The following is a 22,610-nucleotide window of genomic DNA, read 5'->3' as shown; positions in this document are numbered from 1 at the left end:
CTTTCTGCAGTCAATGCAATTCTTAACATTTTAGTTAAGGACTGCCTTTGTCTTACCCTTTTCTCTTCCTTTCCCTACAGTGAGTTCCAAGATATATTTGATGTAGACTACTTCATAGCATCATTGAGAGATGAGGTCCGGATACTGCAAGAGCTGCCTCCAAGGCTGAAAAGGAGAGTTGAATAGGGATATCCTTGCTCCTTGCCGCCCTTCAGTTGGTCTGATACATCCTATTACCATAATCAGGTTTCTTTGCATCTCTCCATTTCTCGTGATGTATCTAAATCATATGCGTACCCAAATAAATATTGTAAGTAGTAATTTATGGGAAAACATATTTTACCAATGATAAAGAAGTACATGGTCCTTCATATGAATAAATCACGTGCACGGCTTGAAAATAATAGTCTACCCATGGAGATTCAGAAACCGAGGTGCCATTTCAGTTTTCATGCACTTGGATTTACACCCTAAAACAGAAGAGTTGGGTAGGTGTGTGGTTCAAATTCTTCGTCGGAATGGACCCTTTTGTGGTTCTCCACTTGTGGTATAAGATGGACATACTTGCCTTCTCTGGGTGTACACATGGTAGCAGGAAAGATGAGGCTGAGGAGGGTTAGAAGGATGAGATATTGCAGTTCTAGCAAGTGGATCTGCACAAACAAGTATGTGTTTGACTGTGCAGGTGATAAGGGAGCTGAAGCTGCTGGACGGCGTCGATCTTGCAGAGGTCATCACAATCCTTGTTCCAAATAGGTCCGTCGGACTTCGCATCCCTTGCCTTGCTGCACTCTCCTGGAAGGTAATGTTTGTCACTTATTGTGTGTGTGTGTAGGATACGTCGTGATGAAAATGATATTCTTAAACAACCCTTCATGTTTGGGCACAAGTTGACTCTTCCCACCGTGTATAGAGATGATTGAATTCTCAAGTCCCGTCAATTGCTTTGCCATGTTTTGTAAGAGAAAATGTATGTGTTGATTACTACTGTGTTTTTGGTTAGTTGTTGAACCTGGCAATGTGTGTGTATTACTTGACACTGTACATTTGATGCTTCATGGTGTTCCAATACGGCCCCATCTAGCTAAGCTTGTTGGTAGTATTGGACAAAAGCAATAGATATTTCGACTTTGACAAATTAGGATATGTCTGTTTCAAGCGTGTTGTGCTTATGTTTAATTTACTCTTGTGCGTGAGGTTTTCTCATTGTCCCTAGCTCTGTACATTGTTCCTGTTGTTTAGTAAAGCTTTATAATGATGCATTGGGTTTAGAACCACAACCACAATCTCTTCCTATTTTTTATCATCTTGTTTAGAACCACAACCTACGATCTCTTCCTATTTTTTATCATCTTCTTGTTTAGTACCACAACAGATAAGCATCACTTGAGACTCCTTCTCTAAACAAGTAAGCATCATGGGCAGTGGGTATGAGGAGGACATTGGAAAAATGATATTTGGGGTGGTGATTTCTCCAATGCTGCTTGGTTAGATGATATATCTCCTGATAATGCAGTGTGTTTTCATTTTTGTGAGTTTGACCTTTTTCAGAAAGATTTTCAATTGCAGGCCTGTCTCTTATGGATGGATGGTCACATGGGAGTAATCAATTGACTAACTATGAAGATTGCTAGGATTGACAAAAACGCAAAAATGATCCAGTCGGTGGAACTATTATAAAACTCCTGAAGGAGGTAACCCTTTACAAAAGGGTGCAAGTGTTACTGTCTCCTGCTATATTTGACATTAAAAAACCCAGTCAACAAATAGTCAAGTATTCTTGATTGAAAGTCTGCAAGTAATCAAGTGGTCTTACGGAAGGCCATTCTAGAAGATCTTTGCTTGTTGTAGCTATACAATTTACCTCAACTTTTTGCCAGTTGCTAGCACCGTATTTTAATCTTTGTGGCTTTGGCGAGGATTTTTTCTGTCCGCTCTTTTTCTTGTACCAAATTAACTCCTTTGACTCTAATGCAATTAAGCTTTGTTATAATAATATGTTGAGAGCAGGCTAGCATTGCTTTTATGCAGTTGGGCATAAATTGCAAACAACAAATAGAAAGGGGCGCCTTTCACCTGCCACCGCCCCAACTAAAACTTAGGCGGACAGCCGAATGTGCGGAAACAAGATAAGAGCGCACAGGCACGTCTCAGGAGGTGCCACCAGGTGGCGCCCCAGCCTCTAGTGTAGATAAAAGATCGTTTCGACACCTCTTTTGATTGTTATTGATGCCACAAATCATCTTCTGCTAACAATTCATGATTTTGGATAACCCTTGATTGAAAAGCCATTGCCCTTTGCATGATTTCCTCAAAAATAAGGTGCCCCACCTCAACTCATGAAGAAACCCTAGCTACCAAAAATTCAATCTCCTCTCCCCTCCATCTTCAGTCGTCGCTCCAACGTCGTGTGGAGGTTTTGGACCAATCTCAAGACCCGCTAGCTCAGTCTCTTAGAGGTGCTCATAGAGGTAGGGTGTGCGTGCATGGTGAGTGTATGTACGTGTTTGTGAGCGTCTGCATCTGTATTGTGTTTCTCAAAAACAAATAGAATATATTAAAAAAATAAAAAAGGTGTGCCACCGCCATGAAGTCATCCTCATGTTGTTGAAGATGCGGCGGTTCCTTTCTTTTCGGACGTTCCACATAACATACTCCCTCTGTTCCAAAATATGTGTCGTGATTTTAGTTCAAGACACTTATTTTGGAACGGATGGAGTAGATAAGATGACCGTTACGACCCCTCTTTTGATTGTTGATGTCACACAAAACCCCATCCCACCAAACATCGATTAAAGGGTAGGGGGGCTCGATGGCTATCCACCCAAGATAACACCAGCTAGTGGACTTCTGAGGTGAAAGGGAAATCCTTACATAGGTGGGTAGCGGTCTTGGGTGCCCATAAGCAAAGCCGACAAATCAGGTCATGAGGCCATCCTCGCATGGCGACCTGGTTAGTCGTGAGGATTATGTTGCGGAGAACAAGCCATGAGAAAAGTATGCATTACAACTCTGCATGGGCCCTCCAAATCTTCTCGGGTAGGAACTTGTGACGCGATCCAATGAGCGGGGTCGTGTAAGACAGACTAGAGGCGTATTGATGACTCGTGTTCCATAGGAAAGTTTAAGGGCACCACGAGCCGAATCCAAATGTCGTTGCGGACCTCATCATGAATCGATCATTTCGTTCTTAGGATGCACAATGCATAAGAGCATACAATAGTGGTGGCGAAGGGCTCTGTGATACGAGGATCTCTAACCGTCTAGCGCAGGGTGAGGAACATGGGTGGCGAAACCGAGAGATACTATTGCTCCACCCTACCGATAGTCGGAGTATTCGTCGACATGGAACAAGGGTGGATCGAGATACCTCCCGAAGAGCATATGATGTTGTAATTGAGTTCAGTGTGAGACACCACTAGAGATAGAGGGAGAGAGGGGAGGAAGAGAGAGAGAGAGAGAGAGAGAGAGAGAGAGAGAGAGAGAGAGAGAGAGAGAGAGAGAGGGGAGGGGAGGGAGGGCGGGCGGGAGAGGAAGAGAAAGAAGAAGGTGATTTGGTAAAATTAGAAGTTAACTAGGACCTCCATGTGTATAACGTCCCACCGTCAATGAAAGCGCTTCGAGTGAGGATAAATACTAGACGTGTGAGTTTCAAAAGTTTAGGGTGCAATTTCCCCGGTTTAATTTTTTTTAATGGGTTTAATAGGAGTTTCATTCCATAATAACATGATTACAGTCGAGAAGTAAGATTTCCTTTATACATGGAGGACCCCAATGCAACCACACACCCTTGGTGCATTCAATTCAACTATACTACCTTCGTCCTGGTTTATTGGTCCTTATTGTATTTTGTGCCAAATTTTGATTATAAATTTAACTAAGAAAATGTTCATGCATGTCATAAAAAAATTATATCATTGAAAACTAGATTCAAATACGAATCGAACGAAATTATTTTTGTTGACATGCATTAACATCTTATTAGTTAAATATTTGGTCAAAATTTGGCACAAATTACAAAAAAGACTAATAAACCAGGACGGAGGTAGTATCTAGCTAGGTAATCTGCAACCTTATTTGATCTCTATGATTCTTTTTGAGGAATAAAAATCCTACCAACCGTTAAAAATGTAATCTTCGAAACTAGTTGTTCATAAGTAGAGCGATTCAAGCTATTACTAAAGAATAGAAAGAGCTGCACAACTCTTGAGTTCCAAGTCTGACTACACGAGAATGGACCCTTGAAAATGCTGCACAACCAGTGTCATATCCATCATTGTTAATGTGCCGGATCGATGCCAGTCTACAAGTTGAATTGTACTCCCCGGGATTGTGCTTGGGGATCAACGACATACTACTCAATCGATTGTGCTTGAACAAGGACGTAGTGTTCCGTGACGACGTAGCTCTGCACCAACGCCTCACAAAAAAGAAAAGAAAATGCATGCCAGCAAGAGACACAGGAGGTTATGGGTCACAACCTGACATGTGGGGTGTTAGTTATGTGGGGACTACACGTCAGGTTGTGTATTGGCTTTGAGTAGGCTATATTATTATTTTTCATACGATCCAAATTGGATCGGGCTCTACTATCATCTATATCTACTAAACAACCCGTCCCATGACGCAAAGACCGAGAGCAAGCTAATTATTGAAAAAGTGTGCATCAAAATATGTAGACATAGAAAGAAACATATGGAAATAAATACGGGTTGATGATAGATAGATGACTGCTGATCATAAATGTTTTCTAAAAAGCACCAAATAGCACTGGCGTTTGGCCCAGCCCAAATACATTTAAGCCCAATACACCGACCAACTCCCACGCACGCTCGTCTCTCCTCCTTTCCCCCAACCAGACCTTATCTGTTCTCCTCCTTTCCCCAAATCAACCCACATCTTTCACAGTTCCACTCGCTTCTCGCTGTTGCCAACTGTTGGCCGCCGGCCTTGCCAACTCTCGCTGCCCACCACAGCTAGGGCCCTCCAAGCCGCCACGCCGGGTGCCGGGTGTCTGCTGGCTGCTGCCGCTTCTCCTCTCGCTGCCTTCTCCGCTCGTGCTACCTGCTGCCGTGCTGCGGACCACTGTTGCTGCCGCCGGCTCATAAACTAATCGGTGAACTGTTGTTGAAGCGCCGAAGGAGCAAGACTGCTGCAACAGCAAGGTATGTTTCGAAAATAATTAAAGAATGATTCAATGATGTTCTTCACAGACTTGCATAAAGTTTTGATTGCCATGTAATTTTTTAAGTTACTATCCGCGTGAGCCATGTATTGTGCCAAATTTTGATAGACTAAGCATCCATGATTTTTGTGCTATATACGTCAGTAATGAAGTACAGTTTCAGATCCATCATTCATTCATGCGTTTTGGGCTATGCCTTTTTTAGTAGACAGTCGGCCATCTTCTGATTCAGAAAAGAGGTGACAATGTTTTTTGAATTTTTGGCTCAGGTGACACTGGTGAAACAGAAAACCATGGTCCAGGAGAGCATATCTGTAGTTATTGGTTGTAGGCGTCTTTTGGTCAGTCCGGTGTATTCCACAGTTGTGGCTATGGAGCATTTTTGGCCAGTTCCGTGTATTCTACGGTTGTGGCTATGGAGCACTGGATAATAGTAATTATCCACAATAGCAGGTATGTTGGTGTTACCATGTATCTGTGTAAACATAAATAGTGAGCATTGGATAATAGTAGTAATTATATGTTATAACATTGTTAGCTGCATCTATTTTTGTGCACATTTTGCTTTGTATTCGAAACTGCCAGATAGGACAAATAAACTATACGTAGTACATGTACATATGAACTAATTACACCGGGCATCCTAAAGCCAGCGGGTAAAAACAATGGAACAACCTGGAAGCAAGAATGCAGCACATGCAAAAACATATAATAATGAAGGTGTATAAAAACATAGCTATTTTTGGCAAAAAGAATCAATTCTTTCTAGTGCCTTAATTCTGGAGCTACACATTTGCAGCTCTTACAACTTATCTGCGATAATCTGTCAAAGTACTGCATGCATCAAACATTTGCTAGGATAGCTGAAAGCTGAAACTATCCGGCACAAGGACCATCTAATTTTCCAAGGCTGTTAGTCACTATGTGTGAACAAGGCCCTCAAAACTCTACCCGAGCAAACACGACGTTCCATCTCCGAATAGAAAGTGAGGCACCCAGCAAAAACTCCCTTCGCAGAGACAACGCCACATCCTTAAGTTAGTTCTACACCCCTCATCAGCATGAAGAAAGAACGTATGAAAGCAGAAATTAACAGCAGTCACAAGCAATAATCAACGGCAAGCAACAGAAGGTAAAGACATGAAACGACACAATGCATGGAACACACACAGTTAGAACCGGGTAAATAACTGAATCTGAAATGAGTATAAGAAAAGAAAATGCTTAGGAGGAGATGAAACCTTGGCACGACGAAAGAGAGCAGCCGAGGCGTCGAGCGAGCTGAACTGCAGCTGAATCTTCACAAAACTGGAGTGAGGAGGCGAGCTGACCGGGATGGAAAACAGATGGAGGCAGAAACAACTGGCTGCTCAACAAAATGATGGCAGCGGTTAAATGCAAGAAAAAGAATAGGGTCCTGAACACATGCCTTCTTAAATTCAATCAAGGTTTTATCGGTACAGAGTAATGAAGCTTGTCAACATAATTTGTTTTATTCTAATATATGAGAAGCATGATACAAGCGCATGCATAGATTAAGAAAAACATCAATGACACACACTAGTGAGAGGCAAACGTGCCGAGAGATTGCTGACTATTAGATCATAATCTATTTACAACATGTAAAATTAGCATTTTACCTTATAAAATTCAGGCTAACCAACTTACCAAGCTAGGAAAGCAAAAGGCATACAATGCATATAATCTATGGAATACCGAGGAAAGCAATAGGATGAACCTGTCTTTGGTGAGGTCTGAATCTATACCTATTTACAGTGTTACTGCACCAAGTCCGTAAATCTCGCAAACTTGGCTGCACAAATATTATAGGTGTCATTATTTTTTCTCAGCCAATGTATAGCAGCAGATTCACAACTCGAGCCTACCACTCTTCAAAATAAAAATCACATCCTACCATACCTCAGAGTCTGTGGTAAACAACACCAGCTCGGACGGCGTCCATTAGCAGCTGGTCTTTGTCTTCTTCAGCTGAAAGTAATGGTGAAGCAGATGACGAGCCAGCGCGTGAGGCCACGCCCTGTTCCTTCCCCCGCTGGTCTCACTCGCCCAATTCCCTCCCCCTGCTGGGCTTGCCGGTTTATTCAGAAAAATAAGAAAGGAACCACAACACTTGCACAATATTGCATAGATGGGAAGAAAGAGAGAGTGATAGAGATCAGGAGCAAAGTGTGAGAAGGACGCAGAGAAGCTCACTTTGGCATCACCGACGGCGCTGCCACCTCGACCTGAGAGTACCTCTCCGTCTGGATCCCTACACCCCCACCTCGGGCCATTGTCCTGCAGTCTTGCCAGCCCCAACTCGACCTGCGAGCGGCTCATCCATCCGTGGGCAGGAGAAGACGCTGCCGCCTCGGCCCGTCGCCTTGTAGCCTCGCCCGCCCCCACGGCCAGATGCGCTGTTGCACGGGGAGAGAGGAGGAAAGACAAGGGTGGCGGCGGCAGCTGGAGAGGATGAACGGGGGGAGGAGAGGTGGCGGCTAGGGTTGTGCCCCGACCTTAGATGCGGGCTGGAGGAGGACGGGGATTGGTGGATGAGTCGTCGAGGATCCCCACGGTTAAAATTTGATCACCCAAGACGCATGCGACGCACACACAGCACACACACTGCCAAACCAGACCCGCGAAAGACGAAGGCCCACCCGTCATCTGCCTAAGCAAGAAACATCAGCGTGGAAAGAAACAAGCCGTGGGATTGTTGACAGCACGGTGAAAAACCTCCAGCGAGGCAGATCGAGTGAAAGAGATCGCTCGCGCGTCGCGAGTGCCTCAGGTGGGCGGGTTGCCTAGCATCCTTTATACTAGACTAGACTAGACTAGACTAGATCGGGATCGCGCCCTAGCGCAAGGGTGCCGGTCCCAACATTTTGATAAAGCAAGTAGTGCTAAGTTAGTAGAAATCTGCGTTTAGCGTATGAAACATGATAACAAACTAAAGTGAAGAAGAAACATTCGTTTGTGATAAAACATAATGGAGTTCAATATCGACATGAAATTATAAGGCAATGTTGAGTTCAGCATGTACATAAGACCACAAAAGATAACCACTCATCATTAAGTTTGGTACCAAAATCATTAATATAGGATAGGAAGAACTGAAAGTAGGCACATAATGCAGAGCCCATGCTTTTAGCAGAGAGAACGATTATCTTTGACATAGAACTTGTACTTGTGGATTAGTAGGTGATATGAGCATGCCGCAGTATAGTACATGTGGGTTAGTAGGTGATATGAACTTGTACATTGTGGAATTTTACCTTCGCTGTCAGTATAGTAGCTCAAAGCTTGACGCATCAAGTTTGGCAAAAAGGAATGGATCAAAAGCAATGTGGTATAATAAATCAGAATTAGAGCAAGCCATTTATATAGAAAGCAGCACACTCCATATGTCATTCATAATAATTAGGTCATTTGTACATGCAGATACTGAAGGCTGAGTAGTGCATTAGAGGGTAGCTGTACAGTATAGAATACATATCTCATTACTTTGGACAGAAGTGTAGAAAAGCATAATCACACTGATTTGTTCTGTGAGTACATCCTTCGACGGTAAATGGCTCTACGAATTCCAAGATGATCCAACATGATATAAAGAATGATCCTGGCCGAGATTCTCACAATAGTATGGTCAACCTGAGTCGTCAGAAATGGTTTAGAGACAACATAAGTAAGTGGTTGAAATGTATAAACAGTAAAAGAAAGTACATGTGCAGGACAATAGACCAATTCCAATTGGATTTCTTGTAGAAACAAACATGATACAAGTCCTACAAAGCAAGTTGATAATTTTCATCAAACCTTGATAGGTGGACGAACCCAATGAGAACTAAAAACTTTGGCACCATATTCTGCTACGTTTCTTTAATTCTTTTCAACATGAGAATGCAAGAAATTCATTTCCTTGTGAAACCTCATACGTTAATGGATACCCCATGGAGTCAATCCAGAGATATGGCATGTATCACCATCAAGCTAGCACACACAGTTCATCTATGAAATCTACTCCTATAAACTAAATCAAGCTAGCATACGCAGTTCATATCCAAATAGGATTACATCTCTTGGGTTCTAGTTACCCAAATCCAACCATAGATCCTCACAAGCGAGGTGGGGGGCATAGAAGAGCAAAAGGAGCTTACTTGCAAGAAGAAGTCAGACTCCAGGGTCGCGCAAGTGCTAGACATGCCATCATACGCACCATTACGGCTCTTGATCCAGATCCCCTCCTTCACCGTATGATGCCACTTGAAAATAGACCATTTTCCTGGATGGGAAAAAGCATGGCTCATAGGCATTGTGGAGGCTCCATCCTTTACACAAAGGTGTAGAAAAGGCAACTCATCTCCAAACAAAATAACTTAAAATAATTCTTTCTTTGGAACTGCTTAATTTAAATGCATGCAGCTCTTTATTTGTTTAGGATGTATGCAAGAATTTCTAGTAAGTTCTACATGGAAAGAACTGAACACAACTCGACGGCAAGACAATCTCATGTTTAAGTTGAAGTTGAAACTGTATGCTCAATATTTATGAAATTGGATGCTCAATATGTGTCTAACCATATCTATCACGGGCCTTTGTCACAGAAACAGGGTAAGTAATCGAGTAGGAATACCACATCACCATGTGTAAGCAGTTCTATTTATTTTCATAATAAATACACCATCACCAAGGAACATACTCAGTTTTGAAGCAATGTGTATATCCTATTATAATGTTTGGTAACTGATCATAAACACTAAGGAGCAAAGCAAGTGTGCACGAGTCCTTTTTAGTATACAGAACATCATCCTAGCATTAGAAGCAAGAAAAAAAATCACCTGCCGCCTGAGCTCTGATTTTCACATGCCTAAAACATGCAATTCATATATAAACCCAAAACAATATAATGATACATTTATAAAACTCTCTGCAGTTCATGTATAAACCAAAATCAATATAGTGATGCATTCCTAAAACCCGTTGCAATTGATGTATAAACCTTGAAGGAGTATTGTAGTTTTTTCCTAAACACGTATCTAGCAAGAAAGCAGACGGGCGCACAGCGTCCTGCCGACGCTGCCGGACCAAGGACCCATGTGTCTCCCGCCCCCATAAACCAGGCCATGCACCACAGGTCCTGCACCGCGCCAGATCTAGCCGGGCAAACGCCTGCCGGCCACCACCAAAGCAGGGGAAGACCCCGCAGCCGCCGCAAATCACCGTGCCACAGGGGGGTGAACCTGGAACCCCGACGGAGTCGAGATGAAGGCGGCAAAGCTCCGACAAATGTCCATCACATGATAAATAAAGAAAAAAACAAATTAGCGGATCTTCTACGCATATCCACTGCTATAGATTCAAATAACACTAATCGGAAAGCAAGGATGTAGCTTTACAGGACCAACCAGTAGCTAAGAAATCAGGGGCTAAACAATTATTTTGTCTAAGAGCTAGTACATACTACAGAATGAATACTGCAGCAAGAATTAATAGAACACTTGACCAGTCCAACCAAATTAATAGGTTATAATACTACACCATGTCTTGACCAGCTCCAAACTAAATTCTATTTGGATTCTGTGTAAACGAAGCCTAGTTATACTACTACAATAACCTAGAACCACTAAAGCACCCACACAAACATTCACAGTATCCTCATCTTGATGAAAGCAAAAATGTATCATATAGCACGCACACACACAAATAGTCACAGTATCCTCATCTATGAAAGCGAAAATGCATCATATAGCACGGACGCACACAAACAGTCACATTATCCTCATCTTGCTGAAAGCAAAAAATGTAAATACATACCTTGACCTGGAACGGTATGGTCCAGTCTCAGTTGACAGTCTTGATGATTCATGTTGGCCTTTAGATATGTTTTTGAACAACAATTTTTCTTGCTGCTTGTAGAAGACAACATCCTTCACATAACCACCATCTAAGCACTCCGCCAATGGAAGGCCATCAGTGATACAGGCTATCACTGTCAGCTTCACCATTTCAAAAAGATAACAAGACACAAGCAAAAGTGCCACCTGCACAAAAAAGCAGAGGAGAGCTAGTAAATACTTGTAACATGTTCACTTCAGTATAGAGGATCCTACTTATCCAATGACCCATATATCTCAAACAGAACAGATTAATATCTCAGGCAACAGTGAATGTCTAGCATGTTCTCCAAAGTTACAGAATATAACAGGTTCAGAGACTGTCAAGATCAAACAATAGCGAGGTATTTTGTAGCCACATGGCAAAGCTAATAAAATTTCTTCTAATTTAAATCTCAGACATCTCACTGAAATAAATAATTTGATACATAACTGAAACTGAACTCTAACCTTTTGTTGTTTAGTTGTCTTCTAATGACTATCAACACAGGTATAACTAAAACTTCGAAAGCTTAATGTTAACTAGATTAGAACTTTCGAAGTGTAACACCATATTGAGCAAGACTAAGGTAAAAGCAAGAAAGATTAAAATTGATTACCACGATTACACAAAGAGACGTATTTTTCCTTTTTCAGGCAACCAAATCTAACTCAATGTATGGTATGTATTTGTTATTAAATATTTAATCAGCAAAGTCTTGAGAGAGAGAGAGGGGGGAACTTACCAGTTGAAGGGGCCACAGGAGTGAGGGGTGAGGAGACGCTCGGAAGTGGCACCGCTAGCCAGCAGCACCTCGAAGGCCGAAGCCAATCGACTGGACTCCTGATGCTCACCAGCCTGCACTTGGTCCTCTTGCCTGTGACACTGTATAGCAGAAACACATAAAATTGATCACACAGAGCTTAGAGCAAGTTTCTTCTTGCAAAAATAAGAGAGCATATTCCTAACACACATAACCGATGCTATTCATTCACACCTCATTATACTTCCTTGTATAGTCGTATGTATATATGGTTTCACTATGTGGTTTGATACACTGAGACTTCACCTCCAATTCAAGCATAAGCATATGAAAAATGGTATAGTGAGCCTGAGTTTGATTTTTTGAAGCTTGGAGCCTTAAATATTTGAATAAGAGAACATAAAAAAAATCTACTGAGTAATCCTCTATGGAGATCATATTATCTTTCTGGAGGAAGTACAAAGAAATGTATTGTGGAGGGATAACCTCAACATGCAAATAGTATCACTTTGAGAAAAAAATTCTAGAATCCCTTGAAACAATCACGTGAGTGTGGTGCATGCGTATAGCTTACCTTAGCGACATGAGGAAGAGGCAGTCAGAACAACGCACAGTTGCTCTCCTTCTTCCAACTTTCCTCTTCAGCTTGCCTCTTTTTGTAAGTACTGCCCTGGTCCTGGGGAGAAAAAATTAAGCATTTACTGTAATAACCTATGTAAATTTCTTCATTCCAAAGAACAAACAAATGTTATCTTCTTCATTTGCTCATAGAAACTGAGGGGCATGTTTAGAGCCATTGGAAACAGAAGCAAATATATTTGAATTATATTCAGTTGAAAACAGGAGGACGGGTAGCTTCCACAATTTTCTAAAGCTAGCAACATAGAAAAGGGCCAGCCACCGCTTGTATGTTACCGCTGAATAAATCTAAAAGTTTTTAATATAGAAGGTTCAAGCACCTTTTTTCACACATTAGTTTGGCCATATTTAACCAGTACTAATGCAAAGAGCGTAGCTATTGCAAACCAAATGGAACATGAGATCGCAAGCCTGAACCTGCTGCCGGACGGCGGCAAGGATGTCAGCGTCCACCCAACAAATCTCTCTATGAATCTTCTCCATCAGCGGCTCGACCACCAAGAACGACGCCTCTGCCAAGCCACACAAAAACATAACCAATGATAAAATCCTGAACAGCGAAGTTCGAAAGAGCACATTGCAATTACATGTAAACAACAAATAGATGGAGCTAATATCAATTTCAGGAATATTTTTGCAACAAAGTCTAGTCATGCACAACACTGCCAAATATAAGATGCTTATGGCGTCTAGCGACTCATGCACTTTGATCAAACAGAGACAAAATTGCAAGGCGGAAGATGAAGTGATGACTGCAAACTTAACCAAAAGGTTTACTGCGGAAAGAGGAGCGAGACAGATATATGCTGAATAAGTGAATCTGGTATTTCATACATTACACAACAATATGTAATAACTCATGCTGCCTAATTAATCACATTGTCAATTTAAGGTACTGCATGCCTTTCTTTTGCTTCATATGAACTGACCAGCTCCACACAAAAAAAGGAAAACCCAACACAAACATTAGACTTGGTAAGCCACAACCCATGCCTAAAAGATAAATATTAAATTAGAAAATGTACATGGAAAGGCATAAATAAAGGAATGAGAAAAGAAAAGCACCTGCAATAGGACCGTTGACAAAAATCATAACTATCGAGACAACCACAACAACGACAGATCCCAGCAGTCCGACAGTCAAGAGCATGAGCAGACGACAACCATCAACAGAAAAATGTTGGATCCAACAGCAAACCCTAACCCATCCCTACACAGAGCAAAAGCAATAGAACAATAAAATGCCTAGATGTGCAGCAGGACATCCAACAGATGCATATAGTACCAACTCACAGCAAACATCCTATTAGCTGTCAGGCTCAAAGGTTCTAAACATGTCTTATATATTCTAAACCTTTACCTGCTATGATCCACCATATGGTGCTGCAAATACTAAAAAACATATTAATAAATGATTTGTACATCATGATTACTACGTAGTTACTAAATTCTTAAATTTGTCTCCATTTCTAATTAGAATATGATACTACTCTGATATACCTCCTGATTGTGATGATACTGAAAACTAAACTAAAGGATATGCAGAAGAAGCCAAATAATAAAACCATGGTGATTACCATAGGGAGAAGGCACTTCGACCCTGTAATCTTAAATATTGGGATGAAGAGGCTAAACTAAAGTATTTCTGCGTAATTAGTTGCCACCAAGAAGAGGCTAAATCACACGGCCCTAACCAAACCATGTTCTGGCCGCAATCAGATCAAGCAATCTCTAACAAAGAATGTACGCAAGCAGCACCATGACGGGAATCAGTGTAATCTCTCTAGGGGTGCTATAACTGCTACTCTGCCTCTGTTTTCAGCAAATGGAGCTAAGATCTTTTCTGTCCATGCCTAGAGAGGTTAGTGGAGGGGATTCGGCGATGGCAAGGGGCAAGCTCAGCCACTTCCGGACGTTGGATCAATTTCTAGACAATTTATATTGACATGACCATATACGTATTACAACTTCACAGAAAATTTGTTCAGAATAAATATTGGTTCACATAAGGTCCTTTCAGGCTGTTAAGTTGACTATGGGCAGGGTTGAGAGTTGACACTTGAGACTACACGCACCAAAATAACATCAAAACTGTGCTTACTTTTCACTGGTTTCTGTCAGGCCTGATATGGCGTACTCTGCAAACATTTGCAATAAAACACCTGGGGGCAATTCAGAAGCTTTGTCATAGCTGAGAGACACATCAAAGTCCTTAGTATATTTGATGGACCTGAACAACTGTAGACAACAGACAAATAAAAAGCTTGCTCAGATATATATTTTCAAACAACGGGCAAAGTTTGTCGACAAGTAAGAGATTGACTAATATCCTTCTTAACCTTTATTGGCATCTTTTTCATCCTTGGAACCAGTACTTGATCAGTACTTTCATCTTTGACAAAATCTGGGCCATCTATTTCAAACACGAAACCATAAGTAGAACTGTCAATCATCCCCAACTTGCGGTTCAACTTAATCCCATCACTTAGATTAGCAGCATGTCGTGAGGCGCCAAGAACAATTGCTTCATCAGCATCAAGGTGCTTATCTAGCTCACTCCATCCCAGGAATTCCTGCAGCTTAGCCTGGAACAGTGGAATACAAATGTGCCTCGTGAGTCAAAATGTGAAAAATAAAAAAAAACAATGAGATTCAAGATAATAATAAATGGTACAGATAGATAAGGCATGTAACTCTATTCCATAAGTAAATGAAGTCCTCTGTATGACTAACAACAGTTTATAAACTCCATGCCAAATACTGAATTCTGTTCACGATGAAACCTTCTTACGAGAGAAAAGGTGTAACAAGAAGCAGGCAATCACATGCACCCAAGTTCTAAAATCAGTTTAGTTTATATGAGCATACACAGAAAGTTTCAGAAATTCAACAATGCAACAGTCCTGCATTTCATTACAGCCCCTCAATGGCAAGTCAAGTATAAGTCTTGAATGAGGGAGTAATAATCACCTGCAGTTTCGGTACCCTGGTAGCTCCTCGAATTAGCTCTACAGCATATACGTCACCAATTTTCATGCCTGAATGCGTGAGCACATCTTTGATTGGAGACAGAGCCTGCTCCCATAAATATGCACAAAGCTCTTCAAATTTTTCACGTGTTATGCTGCTTCTGTAATAAACATGTCGGTCAGCATGTAAAACCTTGATTTTTTTTTCCTAACCATGATTTAGGATTAAAGGTGCGCTCTATGCTGAGAAAAACTGAAGGAAAGCTGAAAGCATGAGCTGGGGTAAAAGATCAATAATCACAGAACAAAGCAGTAAGGAATAAGGACATCAATGGCCAATGGGTCTACGGAAAATACCAACAATGACATGTTAAGAAGCCGGTATAATCTTGCAAGTTCCACATAATCATGAATATGCAATGAAAATGGATGCAGAACTTCAATGTAGCAGAAACTATCCACAAGAGATATGCAAAAGCAGTACCAAAACACATTTTATTCAATTGATACTGCATATACGCACTTTAAAGGAGACAAAGAAATCAACTTGATCTATCAAAGGTCAGACCATTTGGCAAATATGAAATAATAGGGCCTGTCATCCATGCTACTCCAGATTATGTTTGGTTACAAGCAAGAGGTCCATGTGTTCAGAATCGATCCAGGACATAAGATGGATCTTTTAAGTTTCATATAAAAAGGTCATCCAAAGATTATGCATGTACCAAAGGACACACCTGAAATCGGTATCATTATAGAGAGATTCAACTGAGATTGGAGCAGGGGTACATGCGCTCAGAATTTCTTTGGTGCGCTTGACTTGCTTCTTCAACTTAGCCATTGCTTTAGGAGACTGACAGATGTCTGCTTATTAAATTGATCTGCGGAATAGTTTACCAAACGCATTTCCATTTCAAGGCCTCCCAGTTTGGAGTTCCATCTGACATCCTTAACGTGCGAAGGAATTAGCTAAAAGCATTAGCACTAGATGCCTATTCAAGATAGCGGCTAAAATTTCATGTTTTTTCAGATCTACAGTCATCTAGCATGTGAAAGCAGTAGTAACAACTTTTTCTTCAGAGATCTTACAAACAGACATATGAGTTTAAGCAGAACTGAACAGCTAAAGGAGCTGGAGAGGTGAGAATTTGACCTGGAACTCGTTGACACACACCATCTTCCCGAACTCCTTGGCGCTGTAGGACGAACTGCAGCGCGGCCCCGGCGTGTTCGTTGACGAGCGCCAGGACGTTGAACCCGGCGAGCTGGGCCGCCTGCGTGAGGGCCCGGCGCTCGGCCTGGCCGAAATAGGGCGGCACGGCGACGACGGCGTCACGCACGGAAGGCCAACGTGCGCATCGGCGATCCCCGAGGCATAGTGGAGCACCATGGCGATGGTCTCGTCGACGGTGTTGGACCTGGCCGTCGTCGGCGCGGACGGCATCGGTGCCACGGGCGTCGTGGACGAGGTCACAACGGAGGAAGAGCGAGTCGGCGATGGCCCGCGCGTAGAGGATGGACTTGGCGAGGAGGTCGCGCACGCGGGAGAATACCTTGGTCGGGCGGCGCGCGGTGATGCCGACCGTAAATGTAGCGGGGCTGGCGAGACGGGCAGCGGGACGGACGGGGCGGGGCTGGCGAGGCCGCGGGGCATCGGCCACTGCGAGCGGGACGGGCGAGGCGGGACGGCGGGGTCGTGGTCATCGGCCACGGCCACGGCGAGCGGGGCGGCGGGGCGGGCGAGGCGGCGGGGCGGGGCAGGGCGGGCGAGCGAGTGCGGGGAGAGGAGGAGCCTAGGGTTCACCACGCGAGCCGGCCCTTTTATACCCCCACCACGCGAAATGACCAAAATGCCCTGGTGGGGGCATGGTATTTACATTCTGTTGCCATTACTATTCATTCCAGCAGTGTTTTTTCCAGATCCAACGACCCAGATTTATCCAAACGTCGATCCAACGGACGAAAACGCATCAAGGGACCCGATCCAACGGCCCAGAATCGCTGATCTCTGTGGAGCCTTGTAGGAACATCCTTCTTTTATCTCTTGATGTTCCATGCCTTGTAGGAACATCCTCCTCTTATCTCTTGAATCCAAACGTCGATCCAACTGAGGAAAACGCATCAAGGGACCCGATCCAACGGCCCAGAATCGCTGATCTCTGTGGAGCCTTGTAGGAACATCATTCTCTTATCTCTTGATGTTCCATGCCTATTAAGGGCATCTCCAACGTTGACTCTCAAACCGCCCGCATACGTCTGGACCGTGTGTTGCGCTATCTAACGCGGGCATGTATCGGTCCGAACGCATTTTATCTAAAAACAACGTCGGATAGCATCCACGTAGGACTCCAACACCCCTGGCCCACTAAATCCCCACCTCGGTCCTATTTTCTTCCATTTCGCTCCTTCTCCCCCTTACTTTGCATCTTCACTGATATAGGGTGGAAACCCTAAGGCCGATCTTTCACGAAATGAAGAGAATCCTACAAAAAAACACGAGGGAAAGACACTCAAATCAACGAGAACAATCACACATGTGCTAGATCCATGAACATAAAGAGTGATACAAGATCGAAACGCAACAAATGACGATACAAGAGACGGTAGTTCTTCTCCATGAGGAGATCTTGAGGAGTCTTCTCGTTAGGGGTCTTGAATCCACTTGGGGGATCTTCTCCGTAGAGGCTGCGGTCTCCGAAGGAGAAAGTATCAAGTGGATGAGCAAAGCTCTATCTCCAAAATGAGCTATAACATTGTCGACCCTAGAAAGAGGGAGGAGGAGGAGCATATATAGTCTAGGGTCACGAAAGGGTACATGGGCCTCGGTCCAACACGCTGTGCACAGACAGGCGTTGGTCGTCCGACAGCTACCGGACGTCCGGTGGCTCGTGAGGGTCCGGTCGTCCGGCTGGTGTCGGACGTCCGGCGTTTTGGCTCTGATCAGGTGGCGTCGGATTTCCGATGGACGTCGAACGTCCAAAGGCTTCAGACTTCTGATAATTTCCATTTTGTTGTGTGACACCGGTCGTCCGGAGGGGCTCGGTCGTCCGGGCGCTGGGAGGTGTCGGACGTCCAGTCGCTGGAGTCCTTGTTGGCTGGTCCTTGGGTTGTCTAGTTGACTCTCCACGCGTCGAACATCCGGTCCAGGCCGGTCGTCCAGTGGCTGTAGGCTCCTGGAAGCTCCTTCTCTTGGTCCTTGTACTTGGCGTCCTCGCGAGCTCGTCCATTGGATGTAGTTGTCGCGTTGCTTCCCTCTAAGTACCTGATCACACATACAGTTTCCTCTTGAGGTAGTAGCCATGTCTCACATGTAGAAAGTGGTAGTTCGGAGAGGAGCGAGTTCATCTTAGTTTCGATAGACTTTGCTCGAGCTATTGTCATTGGTCCAAGTGGTGTCGTGGGAGACGTAGGTAGGTCCATGGGGATGACCATGGGATGCTCCGCATCATCTTTCCCCCTTGGGAAAGATCCGACCTCGGATCAAAAGCCTCATCACCATGGTATGGAGAGAGATCCTTGACACTGAAAATGTCACTCACGAAGTACTTATCTCGTGGTAGGTCGATCTTGTATGCATTGTTGTTGTAGCGCTCGAGCACCTTGAATGGTCCGTCAGCTCGTGGTCGTAGCTTGGACTTGCGTTCATTGGGGAAGTGTTCCTTGCGAAGGTGCATCCATACAAGATCTCCAATGTTTTATATCATGGGTTGCTTGTTGATGTTGAGCTTGGTCGCGAGTCATTGAACTTGGTGCTCAATGGTGTGCCTTGTATCTTCATGCATCTTCTTGAGGTAGCTCGCGCGTGCACTTGCATCCATGTTGATTCGCTCTTGTAGTGGTAGAGGTAGAATGCCCAATGGGGACAACGGGTTGAAGCCGTAGATGACCTCGAAGGGGGACTTGCCAGTAGTAGAGTCTCCTGCGCGGTTGTAGGCATACTCGGCGATGGGTAGGCACTCCTCCCACTCCTTGATGTTCTTCTTGATCAACACGCATAGGAGAGTGGAGAGCGTCCGGTTCGTGATCAACACGCATAGGAGAGTGGAGAGCATTATCTCCGCCCTCATGACTTGGGGATACATAGTTTGTTAGCTCTCATAAGATAATCATCTTTGATGTAATAACGTTCCCAAGATGTATGCGTCAAACATTTGGCATATGTGATAGCAAAAGTAGGATCATGCGCATACAAGTCTTTTATGTGCTCAAAGCCAATGACATTCAATTCAAGTTGGGTAACAAGCATGCATCTACGGGAAAGCACATCCGCCACGACATTCTCTTTGCCTTTGATATACTTGCTGACATAAGGAAAAGACTCAATGAATTCACACCACTTAGCATGACGCTTGTTCAACTTAGTTTGACACTTAAGATACTTAAGTGTTTCATGATCCTGTGAAGAATGAACTCATGAGGGCAGAGATAATGCTCCCAGACATGCAAGACTCTCACTAAAGCATATAGCTCTTTGTCATAGATGGGGTAGTTAAGTTGCGCTCCGGAAAGTTTTTCACTAAAGTAAGCTATGGGGCGCTTCTCTTGCATTAACACACCTCCTATGCCATAACCGCTAGCATTGCAATGGATCTCAAAAGGTTTATTAAAGTTGGGTAATGCAAGCAAAGGGGCATGTGTAAGAAAATTCTTAAGCTCATTGAATGCGGTATCTTGTTGTGGTCCCCAAATAAATGGTTCGTTTTTCTTACTCAAGGCATGCAAAGGTAAAGCAATGGTGCTAAAATCCTTCACAAAACGACGATAAAATCCGGCTAAGCCAAGAAAACTACACACTTGTTTCAAGTTTGTTGGTTGGGGCCAAATTTTAATAGCTTCAATCTTAGATTCATCTATGTGAACACCCTTAGAATACACAACAAATCCCAAGAAAACAAGCTTATCAACACCAAAAAGGCATTTGTCCATATTAGCATAAAGGCGCTCTTTTCTAAGAGTTTGCAAAATGGTTCTAAGATGGGTCACATGATCTTTGATAGATTTGCTAAAAACAAGAATATCATCAAAATAGACCACAACAAATACGCCAATGTAAGGGCGAAGAACAAAATGCATCACATGCATAAAGGTGTCGGGTGCTTCGAATAAGCCCATAGGCATGACTAACCATTCATACAAGCCAAACTTGGTTTTGAAAGCGGTTTTCCATTCATCACCTTCTTGGATGTGTATTTGATAGTAGCCACTTTTAAGATAAATTTTAGAGAAAATTGTGGCTCCACTAAGTTCGTTTAGCATGTCATCAAGGCGTGGACTGGGGTAGCGACAATGAACAGTGATAGCATTGATAGGACGACAATTAGAACACATGCGATATGTACCATCTTTCTTTGGAACAAGGATTATCGGGACAAAGCATGGGCTCAAGCTTTCTCGTACATGGACGTTGTCGATGAGTTGTTGAAGTTGCCGTTGGATCTCCCTAGTTTCCTCGAGGTTGACGCGGTATGGATCCTTGTTAGGAAGAGGTGCTCCAGGGATGAGGTCGTTACGGTGTTTGATGCCTTGAAGAGGAGGTAGACCCGGAGGTAGCTCGTCGGGGAATACATATTTGAATTCCTGCAATAGAGAAGACAACACTAAAGGTAGATTGTGAGAGGTGTTAGTCCTTGCCACTTCATCCTTGCACAAAAGGACATAGTGCATAACACTTGATGGGTTCTCACACACTTCTCTCATCTCACTTTTGGTAGCGAATAGAACTAAGTTTTTCTTGTCATTCATCGTGGAGGCACTCAATTTGGGCTTGTGGAACTCACTCTCTTTTTGGTGGTTCGCTCTCTCACTGTTCTCTCCATGATGGGTGGTTGCTTGCTTGTCGGTGATCACTTGGCTTGGTGACATAGGTCATAGCACATACTCCTTTCCCTTCATCTTGAAGCTATAGTGATTGGTTCGCCCGTTGTGGGTGACACCAGGATCAAATTGCCAAGGTCGTCCAAGTAGTAGATGGTAAACGGACATAGGAACCACATCACACTCCAAAGTGTCTTCATATGCTCCAATCTTGAAGGAGACTTGAATGGTGCCGGAGTTGCTAAGCCATTGGACCTTGTAGGAGCAAGGGTGCTTCATCCTGACCAATTGTAGCTTGGAGCATAGTTCTTCACTAGCCAAGTTGTGGCAACTTCCTCCGTCGATGATGACCTTCACGGACCATCCTTGTGTGGAAGATATGGCATCTTTGGTCTTCATCTTGTTGGTGTTGAAGTGTCAAGTCCTTGGAGACAACGAGAGCGGGGCTCAAATCATTGTCGCAAAAGACTTGGTCATCTTCATCTTCACTCACTTTCCGGTGCATGGCCACGTATTCAAGCGCGCCCGTTTCCTCTTCACTCATGGAGTCGTATGTGCCATCATCGTTGAGGATCATGGTGCGCTTATTGGTACGCTCGAAGGACTTGTGGCCTCGGCCGCTGCATGTGAAGCATTTGATGAAACTTGTCTTGATGGTCTCACCATGGAGTCGTTGAAGCTTGGTTGGAGGAGTCATAGTTCTTGGAAGAGTATTTGGCATATTGGAAGTCATCTTGCACTTGTCGCTCTGCCTTGGTGGCTTGATGAGGTTGGAGTAAGGTTGGAAGTCGGCGATCTTCTTGATAGGGTGATTGAGTCCATTGAAGAAACGTGCCATAGTTTTCTCATCATCTTTCGTGACATTTGCTCGAATCATGGCAATCTCCATTTCCTTGTAGTGTTCTTCAACGCTCTTTGTTCCTTGGTTGAGGAGTTGTAGTATCTTGAGGAGGTCGCAGTTATAGTATGTTGGCACAAAACGCACTCTCATGACTTCCTTTATTTGATCCCAAGTTTGTGATGGGTGGTTCACCTCTTGCCTCTCGGTGCTCAATGATTTGCTCCCACCAAATGAGGACATAGTCTTGGAACTCAAGGGATGTCATGGCGATCTTCTTCTCTTCTTCATAATTGTGCAAACAAAAGATCTTATCAACCTTCAATGCCCATGAAAGATACTCTTCGGGATCATTGCTTCCGGAAAACTTGGGCATGATGAACTTGAGTTTGCGGTAGCGTTGCTCTTCATTGTGTTGGGGTCGAGGGTGATGACGCCCTTAACGAGGAGGGTTGTCAACCTCAAGTTTCTCTTGGCGTGGAGGATTGCCATTGTCTTATTTCTCTTGGCAAACTTGTGGTTCTTGTC

At 43.5% G+C, this 22,610-nt stretch overlaps 1 protein-coding gene and 1 long non-coding RNA gene across 16 annotated transcripts in view; one reads left to right on the top strand and one right to left on the bottom strand.

Moving 5' to 3' along the window:
- Positions 1-4,694: 4,694 nt before the first annotated feature.
- Positions 4,695-17,163, bottom strand: LOC125543333 (heat shock 70 kDa protein 17-like). Of its 12 annotated transcripts, none has more exons than XM_087546627.1 (16): positions 16,584-17,163; positions 16,168-16,378; positions 15,432-15,591; positions 14,801-15,046; positions 14,563-14,699; positions 13,527-13,671; positions 12,879-12,973; positions 12,397-12,498; positions 11,805-11,944; positions 9,343-11,226; positions 8,690-8,836; positions 7,400-7,856; positions 7,106-7,269; positions 6,924-6,998; positions 6,427-6,551; positions 4,695-5,152 (listed from the first exon to the last, which is right to left on the bottom strand). In XM_087546627.1, the coding sequence occupies exons 2-6, from the start codon at positions 16,269-16,271 to the stop codon at positions 13,602-13,604; spliced, it is 717 nt and encodes a 238-aa protein (XP_087402753.1). In that variant the 5' UTR covers positions 16,272-16,378; positions 16,584-17,163; the 3' UTR covers positions 4,695-5,152; positions 6,427-6,551; positions 6,924-6,998; positions 7,106-7,269; positions 7,400-7,856; positions 8,690-8,836; positions 9,343-11,226; positions 11,805-11,944; positions 12,397-12,498; positions 12,879-12,973; positions 13,527-13,601. The 12 variants fall into 12 exon arrangements, with proteins under 12 accessions (XP_087402753.1, XP_087402756.1, XP_087402760.1 ...); XM_087546630.1 differs by having other exon boundaries at positions 6,952-6,998; XM_087546634.1 differs by having other exon boundaries at positions 6,427-6,998; positions 9,343-9,467; positions 10,185-11,226.
- The window catches only part of LOC125543334 (uncharacterized), a 59,418-nt gene continuing 41,713 nt past the window's right edge, over positions 4,906-22,610 (top strand). For 2 of the 4 annotated variants that reach the window (XR_015618422.1, XR_015618421.1), the window contains exons 1-2: positions 4,906-5,165; positions 5,455-5,638. This is a non-coding gene — a long non-coding RNA (uncharacterized LOC125543334). Of the gene's footprint in view, positions 5,166-5,454; positions 5,639-13,179; positions 13,357-15,653; positions 16,162-22,610 lie in introns of those variants that run through there. The other 2 variants (XR_015618420.1, XR_007298383.2) reach the window with 2 other exon arrangements.

Source organism: Triticum urartu, chromosome 3A (assembly GCF_056163025.1).
Source record: "Triticum urartu cultivar PI428250 chromosome 3A, HENAU_Tu73, whole genome shotgun sequence".
In the NCBI taxonomy this organism is placed as follows: domain Eukaryota; kingdom Viridiplantae; phylum Streptophyta; class Magnoliopsida; order Poales; family Poaceae; genus Triticum; species Triticum urartu.
Note: the sequence above shows the minus strand (reverse complement) of the source record. Positions and strands in the feature narration are given on the sequence as shown.

Coding starts and splice junctions, on each gene's coding strand:
- LOC125543333 (XM_087546633.1), bottom strand. CDS start 16,271: ATGGCTAAGTTGAAGAAGCAAGTCAAGCGCACCAAAGAAATTCTGAGC. Junction 15,592..16,167: donor TATAATGATACCGATTTCAG/GTGTGTCCTTTG, acceptor TGTTTATTACAG/AAGCAGCATAACACGTGAAA. Junction 13,672..14,562: donor CTGACAGAAACCAGTGAAAA/GTAAGCACAGTT, acceptor TGCTCTGTGTAG/GGATGGGTTAGGGTTTGCTG.